The sequence below is a fragment of the Lepisosteus oculatus genome, chromosome 16, assembly GCF_040954835.1.
Source record: "Lepisosteus oculatus isolate fLepOcu1 chromosome 16, fLepOcu1.hap2, whole genome shotgun sequence".
Taxonomy (NCBI): domain Eukaryota; kingdom Metazoa; phylum Chordata; class Actinopteri; order Semionotiformes; family Lepisosteidae; genus Lepisosteus; species Lepisosteus oculatus.
This window is the reverse complement of record NC_090711.1, coordinates 15,545,343-15,569,149: the sequence shown is the minus strand read 5'-3', so window position 1 is coordinate 15,569,149 and position 23,807 is coordinate 15,545,343. Positions and strand designations below refer to the sequence as shown.

At 37.2% G+C, this 23,807-nt stretch overlaps 1 protein-coding gene across 1 annotated transcript in view; it reads right to left on the bottom strand.

The window, feature by feature from the left end:
* Positions 1-5,676: 5,676 nt before the first annotated feature.
* The window catches only part of LOC102682401 (large neutral amino acids transporter small subunit 1-like), a 36,246-nt gene continuing 18,115 nt past the window's right edge, over positions 5,677-23,807 (bottom strand). Inside the window, exons 4-11 of the mRNA XM_006639426.3 lie at positions 22,118-22,223; positions 21,542-21,586; positions 20,079-20,202; positions 19,200-19,303; positions 18,207-18,303; positions 9,374-9,523; positions 8,725-8,899; positions 5,677-8,078 (exon numbers count right to left, since the gene is read on the bottom strand). Of these exons, the coding sequence (XP_006639489.1) occupies positions 8,011-8,078; positions 8,725-8,899; positions 9,374-9,523; positions 18,207-18,303; positions 19,200-19,303; positions 20,079-20,202; positions 21,542-21,586; positions 22,118-22,223 (869 nt within the window). The 3' untranslated portion in view covers positions 5,677-8,010. The remainder of the gene's footprint in view (positions 8,079-8,724; positions 8,900-9,373; positions 9,524-18,206; positions 18,304-19,199; positions 19,304-20,078; positions 20,203-21,541; positions 21,587-22,117; positions 22,224-23,807) is intronic.

Genomic DNA, 23,807 nt, shown 5'->3' with positions numbered 1-23,807 from the left:
ATGGAAATGTAAACTGATTTTGGTTGATTTCAATAAATGTGAGGACACAGATATGTCTCTTTGATATGTATTTGACATATCTCTCTCAATATGTCCGATATGTACCTGGAATGTAAAATAAGATGCCTGGACACCTGGAGCTTTAGATGATGTGTTGTAGTTTTGTCATTTGACAAAAGGTGGCACTAGATCAATGTCCAATAAATTAGGTCACCTCTAAGGAATGGTATCCTTGGAGATACACCCCAACTGTCCCTTTTCAAGAGTGAATTGCAAGGATTCAATGAGTGAAGATGTGAGTGGAGAAAGAGAGCCCCCTGGTGCTCCAACTCAAGATTCATAAATAAAATTAGCCACACAAGTAGGTTAGTGTGTTGAACAGGAGGAAAAAGGCTTACTTCTGTCTATTTTATCTTAGTTCCTACTAGAGGTTATTTGTAAATATACGATGATGATTGCTATAATTTAACATAGTGATTTTAATCCCAAATCACTTTACATATAGGAGGAGACCCATTATATTCACCCTAAAGTGTAGCCCTGAAGTGTAGCCTGGGAGCACCTAGATGTCACTCAGCAGCCATTCTGCACCCATTCAGCAACTCCACTGCACAGCTGTAGAAAAGAGAAATTATTCAATGAATTAAAGTGGAACTGTAGAGAGATAGATTCTGCAAGTCCAGAGCAGAGGATACCTGTATAGGTTAACCCTCCCACACTTACAAACAATAAGAGAAAGAAAATTAAAATTTATACGAAATATGATCTAACATTTGCCAATACAATACACCTTTTTGCAGACATTAGTTATTTTTCATCACATGGCATTTACAATTGAAACTACAAATCTTGTAATTTAGGCACTGCTTCTGCTAGCTGTGAAATGGCTCCATCTGTAGGGATCAGAATAATATAGCAGGTAAAATAAACTTAACATCTTGTCCTACAATTTATTTTTGTTTGCCTCCTGACTCTTAAAGAATTCAGTTTTTAATTTATCAAAGCCCTGTTACAGAGACAAGAAAAACATAATTTTTGTATGGGTCTTTTAAACATTTTATCACAAGACCCCTAGTTCTCCTACTTTATGGATCTTTATGGATCTTCCTCGCTCTTGCAATATTAAATGACAGTGCTAAATTGTTCATCCATGTGTCTGCCCAATTTTCGAACTGCTTTTTTCAATTCAAGATTGCAGGGCCTGGAGCCTTTCCCAGGAAGAAATGGAAAGAAGCCAGGGTAAACTCTGGATGGGATGCCAGTCAGAACGGTTTAATCACTAATTATTATATAATTTTATAATTATGCATATATTGAGAAAGATGGTTAGGTACTAGAGCCCCATGGCCCAGATGAGAATCAAACAAAAAAAAACTCTCTCATTCTGAGTTGTGAGTCCCTCTACTGCACAGCTTAATGAATGGCTCAAATTCCAGCTGCACTTTATCTTAAGTGGGTGGTTAAATGGATGGTGGAGATTTAGCTACAGTACCTGTAACATTTCACCTTAACATCCTCTCATAGGCCTGATGATACAATATTGGCCTCTAGACTTCCAGCAGGTGACTTACAGAATTAGGGCAAGTACAGCTAACTAGTTCAGCTAAAGCAGAAATGACAAGCATTAATCTAGCCATCAAAGTTGTTCTGTTATCAAAGCTAAAGTATGTTACTTTTGAATGGTCCCAGTTTGAAGTAAACTGATATTGAACTCAAGCTGAGAGCCATAATATCTGGTATATCTGACAGTGCCTTGCAATAGTCTTCAGAGCCTTGTGTAGTTTTCACATTTTGTTGCTATAAAACTAAATTAACTTTAGTGCACAAAATTACAAAGTTGGTTCTGTTTGTGTGTAATAAATAGTGGATTATATGATTTTTCAAAAAGACACCTGTCTTAGCAAAGTCCCTCATTCATGTAGTGTATTTTAAGCATAGTTCCTGCAATGATGTCCAAGGAGCTTTCAAAACAATACAGGATAAAATTGTAGAAAAGTACAGAACAGGAAAAAGATACAAAATTCCAAAGCACTGAATATCACTTTGGTTAATATGAAGTTGATCTTTAAGATGGAAATTGCATCACACCACCCAGACACTGCTTAGGTCTGGCTGCCCTCACTCACTGAGCATCTGGGCAAAGAGGAAAATGGTAAGGAATGCCACTGTGAAGTGTGAGTGTGAAGTGTCACTGTGAGTTCAATGACTGAGAGAAAAGGAGTCAACAATAACAATCACAACACAATACTGCAGTGTAGAAAACCCTCCTTAAATCCTGCATGGAGTCTGCAATAAAGCACATAGTGTAAACGTGGCAAAATGTGGTCAGACATGACAAAATTCGATCTTATGGTCCAAGTATCCAAGTGTTATGGTTTGGCAAAAACCCAATATACAGTATTGCATTTCTCAGTCACAGATTCCTATTGTAAATCCTGTCAATACTGTCAATTCTACACAATCATTCCTCTTGTCAAGCATGGAAGAGGCACCATCTTGTTATACAGTACTTCTGCTTCTCTTCAGCAGAGACTGGGAAGCTTGTTAATACTGATGTGAACATAAATAGAGTAAAGTACAGACTTTGATTATAGGGAAACATGTTGAATTAATCAAATTAGTTTACCCGAACACCGGGACAAAAATGAAAAAAATGAACAGGATAAAGATCTATACTGGAGTGGCTTAAGAATAAGAAAGTGAATGTCCTTTAGTGTCCCAGTAGAAATCCTGACTTGAATCATCAAGTCATGAATCATCAAGTCAAGTCACCTATCATGAATCTGTAGAGTGGATAACAGCTGTCCAAGATACTAGAGAGCATGAATATGTCTGACAAGAAAATTAGGCAAAAAGTCCATCATTTGTGTAAAGTTGGTTGAGACTTTCCCAGAAAGAAGACCAGCCTGGAAAACAGTAGTTGAGAGAAACAAGTCTCAGTAGTCAGGTCAAGAAAGTGACAAAGTGAACCTGGTAATCACTGTTCATCCAGTGGACAGTGAAAGAAACAACTCTATGAAAAGCTGCAATATTAATAGATGAAACAGATTGCTTATGTCTAGTTATTCATTGGTTAGTGTATTACTGTCTGATCTCATTGGTAAATTATTTTTTTCACAGAGGATGATTAGCAGTTGAAAAGCTCATTTGGTTGCTTGGAAATTCAACGGGTTTCTTGGCAGTTCATCAGATCATAAGAGAATGCCATGAGGTGATATAAATCCATTGATGGAGTCCTAACTAAAGTTCTGAAGAAATGAAGGCAGCCAAACTAATAAGGCGCACCTGGTGCAACTTTCACCAGCTTTCAAGCCAAGTTTTTGCTAAATTCAATAAACGATTCTACCATCACACAAACTTCATTATTTATTTTATTTATTGCTGTCATTCCTCGTGAAATGTCGTAATGAGTTACTGAATTTCCTATTTGTTTTTGCAGAAACAGTGCTACACAACATTTATTAATATTTTTTTAATTTGCATCAGATCATTCACTTAGTTGCAGTTTTTAGTTTAGCACGTAAGCATGCCCTTAATAAATGTCTCCGGAGAGTCCCACAGATCCGTAACAAAGGAAATATGGGTGGACTAATTACTCACTGTAGGACTTCTCTAACTAGATAGCTTTAATCTCTTCTGCCATCATGCTTGTTGATGAGGTGTCCAGGCCATGATGTTTTTCCATTTAAAATGGAAGGTACTGCAATGAGTTTAAGGTACAGAGAGGAAAACTGCACTGACTGGGAAGAGTTGCTTCTCCTGGTTGATATGATTTTTTTGTAAATTTATTTCGTTTTTGCAGCTCTTCACTTTCATAGAATTGTTTCATCCTGGAAAGAAAACTATCAGTGACTTCAGTGACCACTGATGCACTCAAGTAATTTCCACAACTAAACACCTTTAACATGTGACACAAAACTAATGTGAATAACACATTAATTGCAAAAGAAGACATATTATGGCCCTCTTAATCTTGGTGCATATATTGATACACTCATATCATTCAATGCTGGTGAAATGGTGAAATTGTTGAATATCTGAAATTCAAAATATAGATTGTTCTCTGGCTAAATGCTTATAAAAACTACGTTTTATGTTAGTTGATAGGGAACAAGTAAAATACTTATAATAAAGAGATTTATTTTCATGATGTTCACAATTAACTTCAGTTTATCTGTTTTCTTCACTACTCCACTATACAGTACAAAATTAATCTCCATTATATTTATAATATAAAAACATTGTTCACACACTGTTAACACATACAATTCAATCAACATAAGGAGAAATTAGTATCAAAATGAATAAAAATATGACAAATCACCAGGCACTGGAGCAGGACTGAAGCAACACTTAGAGTGACAATGAGGCAAATTACCACCTATTATTGTCAAGCATTGCCTCCTTTGAGTGATATCTGTTGGGCTGACTTACAGTGTGACAATCCTCTGAGTCTTGATGGTCTTGGCACACCGTTGAGAGCTACCAGAGGCTAGGACAGGCAAGTTTACTGAATCAAAGGGGTTGATGCTCACTATTTGTGTTCTTATTGAGGGAGATTTGAGAAATTTGAAAGAGGTATTTAATATATTCTCTAAACCCTCACACCAAGGTATTTCCAAATTTCCTATTCTGAAGCTGGCTGGTGAGTTTGTCATTGAGTACAGAGGAAATGTGTCAGCACTGGGAGATGGAATCTTGATTATTATATTTTAACAACAGATAAGACAAAGAAAAGCCAAGTAACAATAGCCTCTGTGAGCATAATGATAAAAGAGGGACAAAACTGGGTCTTTGATTAATCCTAGATCTGCAGGGCGGAAATCAAAGCCATTCTACATTCTCAGCACAGATTGTTTGGCTCTTTTAATCTACAGAGGTGTTTTTTTAAGACTGTAATTGTCCATATTCCTTAAAATACAAAGGACTAAAAGGTCATAATTATTTGTTATTATGAATCATCATGTGTTATGACAAGTCTTAGAAGAATAAATCAATTGACTTCCATTCCATGCATGCCTTCCCTATATGATGACCAATTAACATGATGTGTTCTGTGACTGGAGGACTGGAGACTCAAAGTCAGTTGCTTTGTAATGTGGTGGATAATTTAATATGCCGCTAAACCCCTGTAAAGTATTACATAAAATTAAATAAACATATTAATATATAAATATACAAATCCTGATATATAAAAAGTAGTTGCATACAAAGTAGTTTACATTTGGAAGGTAGGAGGAGGGTTGTGTTGTATTTGAGCTATTGCACAATAGCCTACTTAGGGTTAAGTCACTTGCTTACTTGTGTCCTGCACTTGTGAGGACTGCATTCCCTCAACAGACTGTAATTTTCATACATAACAATTTGTGTGGCAGTGCTGTATGTGCGTATACTGTAGATCCTATTCATATGTAGTTATGTAGCAATATGTGATGGTGATTAGATGGCTATCAAAAAATGTATGGCTATTCTGAATTTGAATGTGTGTCTGAATATATGTCTTTTTACAAATATAGGAAACTACAGACTGCATTTTCCTAATGCTTTCTAATGTGTCTTAAATGCTTTGGGGAGTTCGGGTACATACACAAATATGCCTAACAAATCAGCCAGGATATTGTACTTGCTTTGTAAGAAACACAGATTTGAAGCTGATAATACAGACAGACAAGACAGTAACTTTTAGACCAGAAAGTTTTTAATGCCTGTCACACCCACAGACATCAAGTGGACAAATGCACAACTTTGTACTTTAGTCGATTTACAGAATGTACAACACAAGCCTTGGCTAAAATAAAAGTAAATAACATTTGCACTTACAAATAGACAAAATTGGTCATAATCTGAAATCAGTAAAGGCTCCTCAAAGAAACATTCCTATTTTAATAGTTCTGTAATAGTGGCTTTAAATCAAGGTCAGGACGTCTGTAACACTTATTAATATAATAACTGGTTAAACTTTATGACAGACACTAGTTGCCACAGGATTCATATTCACAAAAAATATATTTTTAAAATAATTTATTAACAGTTAACAATTAACAGTGCTTCTATTGCTTCTTTGCTCTTTTTAACAGCTTTTAAGAAACAGTTTGCTCTAAAGCTAATTTGTAGAGATGCTGCCATGGATATATTTTAGGGACTTAACCATAGAATAGTTACAAAATGTTGAAAATGTACGATCTTTTAGTAAAAAAATGACCAAAAAACTCTTACTTTTGAAAGTTTAAAAAATGGATTGTAAGAGCACTAATATAAATAATTGTATCCACTGTCTAGTTTACTGAAGGAGAGGGTGATGGCTGGTAAATGCTAAATGCTAAATTTTATGTAATACTTTACATATGCTAAATGCTTCCCTCTCTAAGAGTAACATTCATTAACAGCTGCAGGACACAGCAGGGAGATACATTTTTGAGATTTGTTTTTTTTAGTAGGGACAAGGTAGGTTGGATCCATATTCAAAGACAGATTTTCTATTTCAGCTGAGTGGTGAAATTTTAAACAGGAGATGTTGTGTCACAAAATACACAGTGTTACTAGAGTAAGGTTATCACACTTAGATAAAAGTGCAAGGAAATGTTTCATTTATTTTATCATTGTATAGCGTTGTTTAAAATTTGTTCTGATTCCACACATCAAAATTGTATTGGCTATGTTTGCAATACCACTGTAAATCCAGCTGAAATCTGCTTCCTTATCCTTTTCCCTCTCTCCTTTTGCTGTTAACATATAAATGCAAATGAAGGTTATATGTTGCAAAGCTTGGTTAGAAATTTGTGGACCTGCTGTATATATCTGTAAATACTTCATCTATCATTGAAGTGAAACTACCATTGTGGGCAGCGTCATTACACAGCAGATCAACCCCTGAGTGGAATTTAGCCAAAACAATGCTACTCTTTCAAATTGTAATGGGATCTTTAATGACCTACAATAGCAGTTATGACTTCAGTTTGATCTTCCTCAGCAGATCTCACCTGAAGCACCATACCCCCCTACAACACAATGTCCCTGGACACTGTATTGTACCACCACTGAAATGCTGGTACAACGGGAAGAGCACCCTGGTCAACCAGCAGCACTTACAGCAGTAACCTGGATTTTAGAGAACTGAACTGACAAGGACCAGCTTTCCTTAGCTTCTAAGATCTGACAAGTTTAGGCTCGAAGGTAAAGTGGTATCCATGCTTTTGCACCAAATAGCTAATATAATACTGTACAATATTTTTTGATTTTGTGATTTTTTTAATCCAGCCTTTTTAAAATGTAACACTCACTGCACTGTGCATGTGAACAACCAATTGGCTAAATATGTTTTTTTTAGCAACACTGCAAGGTCAATACTTAGCTTCCTCCTGCAGAAATAGATCTGCAATCAAGTGTTAGAAAAAAACACTTTCTCTGATTGTGTGGCTAGCTGAAGAAAGCACTTTGAAGGGAGCTACTTATTTTGTTTTGAGATGGATTCTAAAAGTTTCACCAACCTCATTTTTGGAACTTTAATGATAAATTTACTATTGGGTGTTTTCAGTTTAACCATGGTTTTATCACAGTGAAGGAAACCACAGCAAATCTATGGTAAAACCACAGGGAAATTGTGAAAAATCAATGGAATTTTTACCAGCATTATATTGAAAAGGCTACATCTCTAAAAGAAGGTGCATAGCAATTTGCACTATGCACTATTGTTGCAGTTACAGAATAGAAACTGGGGAAATGTATTTGCAGTTCACTCGTTACATTTTGTACAGCAGCAGTGTTCAGCTATCATCCTTGATAGACATGGCACAGCCTGATGCTCAAATAAAATGTTTATGAACTGGACCCAGCTCTAATGAAGTATGTTAATTAACAAGATACCGGTTAAGACACTGAAAGGTGCCTCTGCAGTCAACAATGCTGAGATCTTTACACTCGAGGTCTACAGGCTTAAAAAACACTTTAAACATGAATGGGAACATACAGAACTCCAGACTCCAGCACCGACTCTCTCTCGCTTTAGAATTCTCAGTCAGCTTCTCTTTTCTCCTCAGGGACAGACATTAAAATCTTCTGGCAGAATAAGGTGAAAATTTCTGTGAGAAAAGAGAGGGAAAATGACACCTCTATAGTAACCCATTCTCAGCACTTCTACTGAAATGTCAGTCAGTTTCTTCTATCTGCAAGATGATCACTGAATCCTGAATGCACATATCCAATTACCTTTTCATGTAGCATAGCAGACCCTTCACAAAATTCTGTCATCTGAAGGGATTTTGTCATTTTTATCTTTGTTAATTTGCAATGGTTTAAATCCATTCATTTATTCTAATATACTGTTTATCAGATCTAAAAGACAACAACTATGAGAGTCATGAAATGCACACTTATGCCCCTAACCAATACACCATAATTGGGGAAACATGTTCTATATTTATTGGACAATTATTCAATTTGCACAATGAGGTGCCTAAATCCCTTAGCTACAGAAGCTATGCTACTGGAAGTGAAACAGGACAGCAGATGAGTCACTCCATGGAACTCCTAAATAGTGTCCAGACCTCCTGTGAAAAGGAGGTGGATTTGAGAAGTGCTTGGAGATTGTTTAAGAAATGGCAGATTAAATTTAAGGTGCAGCTACATGAACAACACATTTGGTCTTTCAAAGAAACAAACCAAGGGAAGAGAACAGTGCAGCTGTATTTCCTGTCCACACGATATGTGAAGGTATCTAGGACTCACCTATGACCTTTTCTATGACGTGAGGCTTCTTCCACTTGTATCCCAGAAAATAAAAGGGAACACCAGTCAGAATGATGCCCATTCCAATCAGGCACTCGAAAGGAGCTGCCCAGAATGACACAGCAATCATGAAGACACAGCCCAGGACAAACACCAATGGCACCACTATGATGATCTGAAAACAGATGAAATCAAAAGAAGAAAATCTGTCACGTTCCTCAGACTGTGAAGCAAAATCCATACACATTTTTGTTTTTCTTCATAAGATGAGAAAAGCTCTGTTGATTAATTTTACCATTGCTTTCACATTCCAGTATGCTTTCATTTTAATAAAGAGTTTTGGATTATATTTTAAAGTCTTGGGTTGAATGGAAAAAACGTTAAAATCTTTTAATATTGCATTACAAACTATATACAGTAGGTGGGCATAGCATAGCTTAAAAACTATGCTTTCATTATTCATGTCAAATACAGTGAAATACTGAGTTTTTCATAATTCAATACATTTAGCAATGACAAAATTAAACTGTATTTGGAATTGAAGTGTTGACTGTGAAACATACAGCAAAATAAGGCTTAATTATTCTTAGATAAATCATGTGCCAACTTTTCCCATAGTTTGCCCACAGTGAACAGTTAGAACACTCACCTTGACAGGCCTGTTCAGTTCAGGTTTCTTCCAGCGCAGCCAAAGCATCCCAGCAATGGCCATACCCACACACAACCAGGTGAAGAAGCTGAAGAGGTTGATAACTGAGAAGATGTCATTTGAGCAGGCATACAACATGGACAAGAAACACTGTGTAGAGAAATATGGAAAAAAGGAAGATGACAATGACAATTCTCAGAACAGTTTTTATTTTTCTAAAATAAGTAATACATTAAAATACATTAAGTTATAGAGACACTAAGAATACTGCTGTATAAAGACAAGTGGTATTCTTAGAATACTAAAACAATTCTTACCACTTCCCTTCCCTCTTGCTCTTATCATTATCATTCACTTAAACTAGCCTATGTGTATCATCTCTTAAGGCGCACTGCTGTTCGTCTTTCCAACCGTACTTCTTCTATAGCACCTGTACTGTGTTAAACTGGACACCAACAGCACGGTGGAACTAAAAATGTTGCACCTGTGCCTGGAGTAATAGAATGTCTTTTTATAATGACTTCCTGTTATCAAATAGACCTCCAATGTGTCACCAGCACCGTATTGTCTATAGGCTCATGAATCGTATTGGATTCAGCATGGCTCTGCAAATCATGCCCTGTCATCATCATTACTCTCACTACTCTGTCCTCTTTCACTCAGTCCTATATCCATAGCTCACACTCACACTTTCATATGAGTGCTTTAATCTCTGCAGATTATGAACCTTCTTAGACTTCCCACCTGGGTTTCCATTTGTAATCAATCATTTCAAAACTTCAGGGCCTTAGAATACATGTATTTTGTTAGCCATACTTATTGATATTAGGGTGTTTGTGTACTAATTTCTTACTAATAAGTAAGATGCATGCATTTCCCACTTGTAACATGCCTGAATAATGGGGCATCTGCATTCCTTGTGTCACCACAATTGCTAAGAGTTGCACAGACATGGCAATAAAACCATTAGGCGATGAACAAAGCAGACCTGGTGATTCTCAAGTCAAGAGAAGAGATTCCCCAGCACCAGAGAAAAGGTCATATTCTGGAGTCACTACTTAGCATGGAATGCAAGGATGAACTTTTGTAAAGCTTCAGTTTCAAGAAACTGTGCAACCATATCTTAAAATCATCCAAATATATACAGTATCCTATATACCACGAACACCATATTTGACCACCCTGTTGATATTAAATGAAGATAGTAGTTCAGGTGGGTAGCTGCGTCAGCATGCGTAGGCTGCAAATGAACAAGTAATAAGTTTATTCCATGCTGAAAAAAAGAAGAAAGAGAACACAACGTTTTGGCCGTGGGGCCTTCTTCAGGTGTGAGAGAGACAGGGCAGTAGGCAAAGGTAAAGTAGCGGGAGAACAAAGGTTGGGAGGGAGTAGGAGTGAGAGGTGGGAGCAGGGGACAGAAAGAGAGGCCAATCAAGAGGTGTGAAGTCAGAATGGGCGCAGAGAGGTGTGAAATGAAACTTCCAATGAATGGAGAAAATTTAAAAGAACAGTAGTCTGTCGTTAAGAGAAGGAAGAATGTGTGATCCTAGCTGCAGAATAATTTTGGTTTTGGTGGTCTTTCTGATGTATGAGTTCAGAAAACCATCTTTGAGAACACAGATGGAGAGATTAGAGTGGTCGTGGCAGTCAGAGGTGAAATGAGAAACAATGGGCTTGGAGATCTTTAATCTTCACAGCCCTGATGTGTTCTCTGAAGTGGTCTACGAGTCTCCTTCCTGTTTCTCTAATGTAGATGGCTGGGCATTTACTGCAAGAGATACAGTAAATAAGGTTTCTGGAGGTACAAGATGCTGTCTGGGTGATCCAGAATTGTCCTGAGGTGCCTTGAATGAGTGGGGTGGTGGATGTGTACTTGCAGGTGATACAGCGAGCTCTGTTGCAAGGGAAAGTGCCTTGTGCGGATGGTTGTTGAGGGCGGTCAAGGGAGCTGTGAACAAGGAGGTTACACAGATTACGCAGGTTATGCAGATCTTAAATGAACATGTCCTACGGTTATACCCAAAATAAACATAACAAACTGCATTAAACCTCAAGATGGTCAAAAGCCCACATATATCACTTTTTGGTCTTAATTGCAAGTTATAACAAAACACATGAAATGGCCAGAATTATGACTGCAACAAGCATTATTGAAAATGTTGATAATAAAACAGGTTATTCTGATCCATTCACATCGATTGAGAGTCCAGGTGGAAACTTGGAAAACTGAGTCACCCCTCTAGTGGGGAAATGTGGTACAACCTCCTCTCATAGCTTGCATAGAAAATCCAAATTTTAATTCTGAATTTTGACTCAATAAATCCTTCATCCTTCATTCCTTATTGGTAAAAGACTACAGTACTGAAAAACTGGATTTGATGCCACATCTCATACTACATTTCTTTTACCAAAGGGTAAACTCAAATTTATTTAAAATTGAATCCATCTAAAATACAATTTTAAGGCATCACTTCACAAATTAGTGAGCTGTGCTTTTTGGATCTCAGGTAAATAGGCCCAACATGGCAAGTTCTCATATATGAGAAGAATATTAAACCTGTGTGTATTACTTAGAAAGAAGTTATGAGTTTTTCCAAATTCTGAACATTTTATCCTGTCTCTCTAGATAGAGGCAATACTCCTGCAGGAGAAATATAGAAATCACAGATTTGAATTGGCCAACCAGAACCCTGGCAGAGGGTTTGTTTGAGGCTAATTCAAGGCTAATAAATAGGGAAAGCCAAAAACCACAATTTGGAAGTTAGGTCAGGGAAGTTACACCTGGGAGGACAAGAGGATTGTAAGTTTGAAAGATTACATCAAGTTAAGCCTAAGAGGACTGGACGTCAAAACCCAAGAAATACAGACAAAGGAGAAGAAGTAGCAAAGAGCTCAACTGGACATGGGAAGCAAAGTCCGAAACACCGATACCGATACTCCAACCTCTCTAGCCAGCAGCCCATCTACTTGCAGTCCACTGCTCCTGAGCAGAGTCACAGCACTCCTTGGCCAACAAATCCCCGCGGATCAGGTGATGCCTGCTTCCCCGCTACCCATGACATGAACAATAGAGACACACCAAGCTTTCTAGACTGCATACTTCCTAAAGAAATAGTTTGCATTTATGTACAGTACTTGGGTTCAATCTTTGCTAATGATAGAGTGAAATAAAATGTTTATCTTAAAATAATTTAATTTAACATGATGACTTTTGCCTCGAATTAGAATTCAAGTTTATTAGCACTGTTCTATGCCTTTGCAACTTGCACTTTTTCTAATATTTCTAATATTTCCGACCATTTCTTTATCTCTTTCCATAAGCCTTTTATTTGTACTATTTCATCCTAATAAACTTGTCTATTTTAATAAAACAAATCAGTCTGTTTTTAATTCATGCAAATCAACCTCACTTCTATCTTGAATTCAGGTTGTTAAGAATTGTGTTAATTATCACATTTGCTCTACTGTATTTCATCGAACATGGTCATGTTCTCTTGTTGTTTCAGTAACTTCTAAGACACATGGTATGGGTCTTGACTTCGAAAGTGCTTATAACAGGGTCTAAAGTTTAGTCACATCTGCTATTCCCCCATATACATACATAATATAGTTTCAGGCAACCCTCCTAAACCATCTGATCTACAATTTCTAACGCTGGTTTTTCCATTTTTCAGAAATGACAGTATTGCTTCCTCTGCATACTGAAACACTTTTTCAAATCATTATTCTCCAGAGCATTGCAGCCTCCCCTTTCATTCATTCAGTGAGTATCTGCAATCTTTTCAAAAACTCCCTCTTCTTGCTACTGATTGCATTAATCTCAGACAGACAGCCATCACATGTGAACCACTAATTATAAAACAATCCATCAGTTAGTGACTTGCTGCTGTGTCTTACACCACCTTGAAAAAACACTGACAAAGCAGACTTCAGCACCAGCTGTTGCTGGATATTTCCTGGTGCAGCTTCACTGCTCATCAAGGCATCACAATTGTAGCTTTTCATTTCCTTGTTATTTTGAACTTTACAAATTCACAAATTCACTATAAGCATGTTTACCATTTCAATTAATAATTTTGTCTCAGTATTAAGTGGTCCTCATTCCTTCCTCTTTCTCAAAACCTTCCTAAGAGCAAAATGTTAACAACGGTTTACAACCTCTTTGAAATGTTACTAAGTATTCTTACTACCTTCTATACCCCTTGTACATTCAATCTGCTAACCATATCCTCATTCATAGTCTTAGATTCCTTAACCTAAGAGTTCTGCTTCAACATTATGGGATCTGTTTTGCCTCTTTTTGGGGTTCTGAAAGCCTCCTCATTATGGGTAGGTGATGATGTCTATAATGAATATTGTTGTTCTTCTCAACCAGGTGAGTATTACCAAAAATGATTACTAATCTGAACCTCCCTTCTTCCCTTTTTTAACTATGTCTGAATTATTAAAATAGAGTTTGAAATAAATGTCCTGTATGAAGTCAAACTTTATTATCACCCACTTCTGCCTTCCTGCATATAAACATGCTGTTTTAAATTTACTTATTTGCATGTTTCATAACCCTCCCTCCACTCCATCTTCACCCTTACAGAAGATCCTTCATTAAAGGGAGGGCTTCAATAACCTTGTTTTATGCACAAATAGGCATTCTCCTCAGTTAGGCAATTTATGCCAGTAAAATTCACTAATTCAAATCATGCATCTTTTTTGTTTTATGGTGTTATTTAACACCATACTGTATGTAGAGAGGACTTAAAAATACTTGTTGGCTGCCCACAACTTTTTTCTAGGACCCATCCCTCTACCCCAGCTTCACCATTTAAAAAACTCCCTGGTTCATTCCTCTTAAATAAGGGGGATTGTGACAACTCCAACCTTTAACCGAGATAATCTTTTACTAAATTAATTACTTCAGTATTAAGTACACTGTTTCTGTTCGTTGGCCTGATTCATTATTATTAGAATATGATCAAACTACAGAAAATGAAGTTTTTTTCCAAACTACTTAATGGAGTTTATAACAGTAGTATAGGTGGGAGGTTAGATCCTAATCTTGCACTAATCTCAGAGTGTCCTAATCCTAACACTTCTGCTCGCTTTCATATGTAAATCTTGCACCCAGGAAAAAGACAAGGCTATAGAACCCCTGTCTTCAATGAAAGATATGTAAAGGAGCTGTTTTGCTTCGCTTATCTCTCTTGCATCCTCCCATATACAGTACACCCTTGCAGCAAACTAACTCATTCAATCCTCACAATAGTAAGGGGGTTTGGGCATCTTATTATTTTATACAGGCTGCCATTCCTTTAGGTGGGCAAGCCACACCAAATACTTTATACATATTTTATCTATCACATCCATTGGGATCTAAACGAACTTCTGAAACAAGAAATGAATACAAGAAAACAGGGCTGTCATTTTACACTTGAACTAAAGGAGCTGTGTATAAGAACCTGTGTTCATCAATAGACTTCTCTGTTCATGCTTGTGTATTGAAAATGGAGGTGGTCATTTGTGATATTCCTGTGTCTAGTATCACAGAGTTTCACACTTCTGCCATATACAATTACTTTGCTGTTTGCAATACTCAAGACATCGTTACTGTAAGTGTCATATGGCATTGTCATCAGGGCTCTGGAAGGTTGTGTTCAGGTCCCAGGTGAGGCTCTGTTGTTCTACCTGTGAGCCAAGTACAGTCCTCCTATTGTTCCAGTAAAATGTCCAAGTGTTTAAATGGGTAAATGTTGATTTGGTTAACTGTATTAGCCATCTAAATTAATAATAATGGTGTTTTTTATCTTTGTAAATAAAAGGTGTTGTGGTAGGAGAAGAAGAACATATGTACATAGATGATATCATTCTGTATCTGACAGAAAATCCGTCAGTTCCAGTAGTAATGGAAGATAGAATATGGAAAAATATCTGGATATAATATATAGGAAAACAGTGGGTCAAATCGTACCTCAAGATATTAAATCCAAATTTAGGTTTAGATGGGACCACAAACCTTAATACCTTTTTCCTAAGTATTAAGGTTTTAGTGTTATAATTCCCAAAAAATTATCAGACTTCAATAGTTCAATAAATATAATTTTAAGGTACTGGAAAATAAACTTATATAGAAAGAGAATTTATATAGATGGAATTTGCTACCCATAACAATCATGGGAAGAGCTGAAGCCATAAAAATGAATGTTCTTTCAAGATCTGTGTTCCTTTTTCAAACATTACCAATGATTATACCTCCAAATGTTTTTAAACAATGGGATACATTTATGAGTAGATTTATTTTATATGGAATCGGAGGAAACCAAGGGTTAGGCTTAAGATAATTAAGCAATCTAAAGAAATGGGTGGATTGGCATTATCAAAAGCAAAAATAAAACCCAATTTGACATGGATGGATAAGGACTGGAGAGAGATGAATGAATAAAGAGAGAGACAGAAATTCAGTAGATAGAACGATCAATTACTGCAGTCCTGTTTCTGTCAAAATTAGATAATTATTCAAAACGTTTGGAAAATATATGTATTCAAAATACAGTACTATATAAGCATGGATTTCTGTTTGTAAAAATATACACATACTTAATATACTTAAGGGAAATTAAAAGTGATCCAAATCTTAAACCAAATACATTAATTGACACTTTTATGTTATGAGCACATAGAGGACTGATTAGGTATCATCAAATAATCCCAGATAAAGTAGTAGACTCATTTGAGAATGTATCTAAAATGCTTAATTCCCTAGTTCTCAGTTATTTTAACTATTTGCAAATTATAAGTTATATTACAAATATTTGGGGAATCAATAAAACATTTGATTAAATACATCCTTATTTTCTAGCAAAATGTATGATGAATCTAATGTTAAGAATGTGCTTGGTAATTTATTGGTTATTGGTTAATTTAAAGTTATATTCAATAGCAAAATGAGCTAAAAATGAGCTACAAGCAGAATTTATTTCTAATGCTTGGAATGATACTTTTCAGAATAATTTTAAGACAACTAATTATTGGTCTTGGAAGAAATATGCATGGAAAATACAGATGAGATTTTTTAAACACCCTAAATAGAACAAACACAACTGCTTGTTGGTGAAATAATGGGGAGACTAAAGTCATCACAGTCATGTTTTACTCCATGGGTGCTGCCTTCTGAAATAGATAAATAACTTCTTTAAAATAGTAAGAATAACCCCTTTAAAACAAATAACAATGACAAATAACAAACCACAAGCACCTCAAATCAGTAAAGGACAATTACAGAAGTTTATCAAATTGAATGGATAACACATAGAATAAGGGATCAGAATAAAGTTTTTGAAGATAGATAGGAGAAAATGTGAAGGCTTAATATATTCTGAAGTGGTATTTTATAAATAATTAAAGATAAAGGTAATAATTGTTCAACTGAATTACTACTTTATGAGTGTAAATTAAGTTTTAGATTTAAAATATTTCTATAAATATAAATGTCACTCTAAGAAATAATATATAAATAAATATATTAATATATATATATACTTTTTCAGATGTATTGATTATGCATTATTATAATTAATAATTCCTTATACTTATACATAGTATATATATAGCGTTTTCTGGACACTCCACTCAACACTTTTACATGTAATTTGTATTCCCCTCCACCACCAATGTGCAGCCCCACCTGGATGATGCGACATGAGCCAAAGTGCGCCAGAACACTCACCACACACCAGCTCTCAGTGGGAAGGAGAACAAAGTGATGAAGCCAGTTCACAGATGGGGATTATTAGGAGGCCATGATTGGTAAGGGCCAATGGGAAATGTGGCCAGGACACCTGTCACGATCGTAAGCCCTTCCTCTTAAGGACGCTCTGGCTCTTCTTTGTTTGTCTTTGATTTTTTGCACCTGCCTCTGGTTCCAGCCCCTTTCTAATACAAGCTAGACGGACCTACCAATCTGGGCTCAGCTTTGGAGGATGGACGCCCAATAACCTGCCTACGGGCGAGTCCAGGAAAGCTTTGATGGCATAGGCTTCGCAATGGCGTCCTGACCATCTGGGTCCAGAGCTTGGAGCACCTGGCCCTGTTACCCATTTTTAATCCCCCGACCCTTCGCTGGATCCCGCTCCAGTTTTTAACTTCTGTAATGTCTGTCTTGGTTTGGATTACCCGGTTCTGGACTTTTGCATTCTCTTGATTTTCCTACGGACTCATTTTGGACTTGTTTGCCTTACCATGCCCCCCCGAGCACCAGCACACCGTCGACACGCCCCCCTGTTCTTCTTCAAGGCCCGATCCTAGTCTTTTTTCCCTGTGTTTGTCTCACTCCCCTCCAGATTCTGCCATCTATATAGGGTCTTGAAAGATGCTTTGTGACAACACCAGGGTAACACCCTACTCCCTGGGATCACCATAGAAAGTCAGGACCTTGGTTTTATTTTTTATCCGAAGGACGGCACCTTTTTAACAGTAAAGTGTCCCTGTCACTATAGTGGGGTATTAGGACCCACACAGACTGCAGGGTGAGCCCCACCTGCTGGCCCCATTAACACCTCTCCCAGCAGCAACCTTAGCTTTGAGGTCTCCCATCCAGGCACTGACCAGGCTCACACTTGGTGAACTTCAATGGGTTGCCAGCTGTGAGTTACAGGGTGATATGGCTGCTGGCCAATATATTTGTAAACCCTTCTTGTTTTGGAGGGTGTGAAAGGGGATTTTTCTTTTTCTTGTGTGTGTATACTGTATTTTATATGTTTTAACTCTATCATTTATTATTTTTATGATCATTGTGGAAAATATTGGATTGTAACAAAAATGATTGAGTAACAGTGTGACTCACAGTTACGATGAGAGAAGGAACAGGTGTAAAGAGATCTGTGTGAACCAGCCCGAGGGCGGCAGGAAGGTGGCCTTCTCGAGCACCTGCATAGAACAGCCTACAACAAACACAAAGACACATCATAATGTGTGCAGGAATTCACTTTACACCACACTGCACTGAATGACTATCAAAAGAGTAGTAATTAGTAAAATCGAATCAAACTAGTAACTGTCCATTCATTATCAGAATTCTGTTTAGGAAGGGTCCTGGCTACTCGGAGCATTAGGCAGAACTACTCTCTGAATGGGACACCAATCTATTGCAGAACATGGGACATGCAGGACAATCTAGAGATACAATTAACCTCAGGGGGTGGGAGGAAACCAGACAACCTGGAGAAAACCCTACAAAAAGTCCCTACAGAAAACACAACAAGCCAGAATCACTCGCACAAGATCTGTTTTCTAAAGCTGCAGTACTATGCCATGCCCAAATTAATAAACTATTTCAGATACTGGGTTTGGGAATGCCAAAGATAAATTGCCATATTTTTAATAATACAAATAATAATAATAATTTCTTACACTTACATAATACTTTTCTGGACATTCCACTCAAAGCGCTTTACGATAATGGAGAGTTTCCTCCACCACCACCAGTGTGTAGCCCTAGTGTGTACTTAGGTTCAGTGGGTTGCCACTTGTGATTTGCAGGGTTATATGGCTGCTGAATTTTGTGTTCAACAGAATGTAGTGGTGTAGAGGTCAACAGAGAACAAAGTGTTTCGATATTTTAGGTTTTTATAGGGCAGAAATATCATGATAAAACAGAGAACACTTTTCAAGTGAATCATTCATTTATCCAACAGGTTTCATTAGTTAATATCTGCTGATTGTTCTTGAGCAGCTAAAATTTCCAGCTGAAAGTCTGGCCATATTTTAACAATATATACTGAAACCAGGTCCAGTAATGTGAAAGTGTTTGTAGTGTGAGGCTGCTGGAAATTCTCACCTGGCCGAGGTAAAGAGGCTGCCATTGACCGCCCCAAAACACGACAAGCCCACAAAGACTGGAATGAGCCAAGACACCACCCCCAAATGATATTCACCAAAAATCTGCAAAAGAAACATCAGCTATATACATTGACAGAGAAACTGAGAAACATGGACAGACAAAAGTCTAGTAATTTTTTTAAGTCAAGGTTTTCTTTGATGTTGTTTGTTATTTACCGTTAAATCAGTTTTTCTGACAACACATAATTCCTAAAATCAACAGGTTAAGGTCCTTGTTTAACCCATTTTTTTGCACATTTAGAATCATTTTTGATGGAACTGTCCAAAGCTGGAACATTTCCACCAATTCCATTTTGGAAAAAAAAAGGTGATACCTGCCAGACAAAGCCACTCAGCAGAGGGAACTTTAAGTGTTAAATGGCCTATTTAAACAACTGAATTGCACAAACTGTGTACCTTGGAACAACGTTTTGAACTGGGTATGCATACAAATAGGATCATGTTTCCTTGGACAATGACAGATATGCATTAGCTCAGCATGAATATCAGTTAGTTGCCCTCGATAGTTTACATTCATCCTCTGGAGTGGTTGTCTGTTAGCCTTCTGAAGTACACAGTTGTTGTCCACAGGAATATGTGTTTCAATATACCACATGTCATTGCTCCATAGTGCACAGTTCTCAAAATACTCAGAACAGTATCAGAATACATACTGTACAGAATAGGTCGATTCACCACACAAGCACCCCACACTCCTTTGCCTCTTAAAGTGTGAAGATTTCATTTTATTCTTTTTCCTGAATCATCCATGATTTGCTCCCTGTACCCAGTCAAAATCAATTACCTTTAGAATATTGCTGTATGTAAAAAGCCTTACCACAGCCACTGCCTCAGTCTCTACCATCTCATAGGGGGATATGGTGGTGAAATATGCCAAGTTGGTCAGGACATACACAATAGTCACAATTGGCATTGATATTATAATGGCCAGCGGCAGATTCCTAGAAGGCAGATGTAAAGATTAATGCAACTATTTTTTTAATTATTGCAGAATTTCCTTCAAAACACATTGATTACTGGTATTAATTAAATCAGATCTTTCTAATTGTCAGTTTTACAGTATTAAAAGGGTAACAGAGGAATAACTATATGCCTTTCTTAACATTTTTACATGCAAATATCAAGCAAAAAGTGTAAATGAACAAAAGGAGAAAAAAATCTGTGCTCCTTCTTACACCTTCAGCTAAATATTTTTTAGGTAAACCTTCTAAACGTTTTTGCACATGAAGTACTGTATATATAAGAATACATGAATATACTGTGTAATATATTATGGAAGAAAAAACTGTTTTTTTAGGTCAGGGTATAGATGATAGTATGCATTGTAGGAATAGCTGTAAAAATCTGTGGGTCTGAGCTGCTATTTATGGCTGCTATTTAAAGCTCAGAGAGAAACCCTTTGATCTATATGTATGTAGTTCTTTTGCAAAAACCTATTTGTTTCCCATTATTAAAAAAACTCCCTATGGTGCAGTCAGTCTGATTAATTATTGGCACTGCATCCTTCTTCTCACTGGTTTCTGAACAGCATCTATACTGTAGATCCTATGATTCCATCAAGATCTGACATACTGCCAAAACGGGTCTGGAGAACAAGCCTTTGGGAGCTCTGCTAGATAATACAATTACTTTTGTCCAGTATGCCTTGTACAGTACTGCAAGTATTAACTGTATATCAATGTGTGCCTCTCCAAATTACTGAGTCACCTCAGACTAAGGTAATGGGATGCACCACCAGTTTCTGAATGCAGAAAGGAGCTCTACCAACTTACAATGTGTAAATTATTTTGATTTAGGAACTCAAATGTAATGCAAAACTACTATCCCAAAGGGATATATATTTAAATTGTATATGTGGTTTTCAGATCCAGCAACTCTTTGTTGAGACCATAAAACACTTGCAGATTGCAAGTGGAATCTCATCTCAGTCTCTTAAAATATGTAAATATATTTCCCTCCGTGTTTATGCATCTACCTCTATGCACAAAGATTAAAAGGTTAAAATTGCAAGAATGTCTCCAACTCTTCAAGAAAACTCAATTCCACAGTGAAAGCAACAAGGCATTGCTATATTATATACATAATAAAGTGAACTGTACATCTTTTTGAAATATAAAGTGAATTTACAAGTGGCATGACTTTGTTTTAAAAGCTCAATATGATATAAAGCACTGTCATTTTTTTCAGAAAGATAACTTGGAAAGGGAAAAGTACAGACTAAATACAAAAACATTCTTTGCTGAATGTATGGTGTCTTCAAACACAATGAAATTCTTTTACCTTTCGGGGTTGACCATTTCCTCGGTTACATAATTTAAATAATTCCTAAAAGCAAGTGAGAAAGATATAAAGCATGAATTAACTTTGTGTAGGTACAATACAGTATAATGAAAAATGTAATAACTTCTATAAAAAATATTTTTTTGACTGAATATAGTTAATTTTGCTTCTGGTAAATGAGAATTGTTTTACAATTGTGTTACCAGTGCTTAGTTTAATGAAGTAAATCATCAAAATCCTCAAAGATGGAGTCGGAGTCACGTGCAGGTTCATATTGAACCGTGTAACTAATTCATAGAAGCTGAGGAGAAAACCATGTTACAGATTTTTCATTTTTTGCTGACTCTTAATACAGCACAAGACAAAAAAATCCCAAAATGAAATGGAAAAACATGGAGAAAGTTTTCCTGCTTCCCAGCTTTCATTTTTTTCTCTTATATTCCCTAAAGAACCCAAAAGCAATGGTAATGGTAATTTACCAGAATAATTTAAATAACCTGAATACTCATACCATATTTTACAATGAAGGTGATGAGGCTGAGTCACCTCACTTCATGTTTAAATCAAGTAGCTTACCAGCCTCCAAATGCAAAGAGCCCACTGTACAGGGCCAAGACAATGTTGTCCACTCCGGTCTTGCTGCCTTCGAACACCTGGTCCTTCTTCAAGTACTGGACATCCCCTGTTTGGACAAGGAGCAACAATGAGCTACTGACATGACTGCTGCTGAAGAATGTTTCAGGGAGATGCTGTGTTAACCCTTTTAAAGTCAACAATAATAATAATAAATTCCATAGACTTATATACCACAACTGGCAACCCACTGAAGCTAAGCAGGTGTGAGCCTGGTCGGTACCTGGATGGGAGACCTCCTGGGAAAAACTAAGGTTGCTGCTGGAAGAGGTGTTAGTGGGGCCAGCAGGGGGTGCTCACCCTGCGGTCCATGTGAGTCCTAATGCCCCAGTATAGTGACGGGAACACTATACCATAAAAAAGGCGCTGTCCTTCGGATGAGACGTTAAACCGAGGTCCTGACTCTCTGTGGTCATTAAAAATCCCGGGGCGTTTCTCGAAAACAGTAGAGGTGTAACCCCGGCGTCCTGGCCAAATTTCCCATTGGCCTTTACCAATCATGGCTTCCTAATAATCCCCCTCTATGAACTGGCTACATTACTCTGCTCTCCTCCCCACTGATAACTGATGTGTGGTGAGCATTCTGGCGCACTATGGCTGCCGTCGCATCATCTAGGTGGATGTTGCACATTGGTGGTGGTGGAGGGGAGTCCCTATTACCTGTAAAGCGCTTTGAGTGGAGTGTCCAGAAAGTGTAAGCAATTATTATTATTATTACTTTTCTCGACATCCGCTCTCGACAAGAGCTTTACAGGCAATTGTATCGCCACCTGTAGGAAGCAATGGTATCCGTAGTGCTCCAGTACACTTTCCACACACTAGCTCTCAGTGGGGAGGAGAACAGAGTGATGAAAGCCAGTTCATAGATGCAGATTATTAGGAGGCCGTGATTGTCAAAGGCCAGAGGGAAAATTGGCAAGGACACCAGGGTAAAGCCCTTACTCTTTTTGAGAAACACCCTGGGATTTTTAATCACCATAGGAAGTCAGGACTTCCACTATCCTGGGGCATTACGACCCACACAGACTGCAAGGTGAGCGCCCCCTATTGGCCTCACTAATACTTGTTGCAACAGGAACCTTAGCTTTCCCAGGAGGTCTCCCATCCAGGTACTGACCAGGCTCACACCTGCTTTCAGTTGGTTGCTAGTTGTGAGTGGCAGGGTTTGAATCTATATGCGTAACACCTTTTAAAACATGTATGAAAATTTTAAATGCTTTTGAATTTAAAAATAAACAGGAAATACTCTGCCACAATATAATTGATGAAACTCCAGGGGAAATAAACATTGGGGCATATGGAGTGGGAATTTAGGGATAAAGAGTGGATAATAGGGAATTTTAGAATTTCTGTTTATTACTGTCCTGCCTACGGCTACAGAGTAAAGCTGTTTATGAGCTCTTCACCTGGGAGCTTTGATAGTATTTTGCAGGTGTCAGACTTCTGAAGACATAACAAAGGAGTTATTGAGAGTACAAAAGCTAAAAAAAGTAATGCAAGAAAATTATGGAATAGGCACTGTGCCCAATGGATCGAAAATCATAGATGAGAAGAGACTTGTGGTAAGAAAAATTTCTCAAACGTAATCTGAAGAGTCTAGTCTGCTTTTGTTTTTAAAAATGTGCTTTCAAGT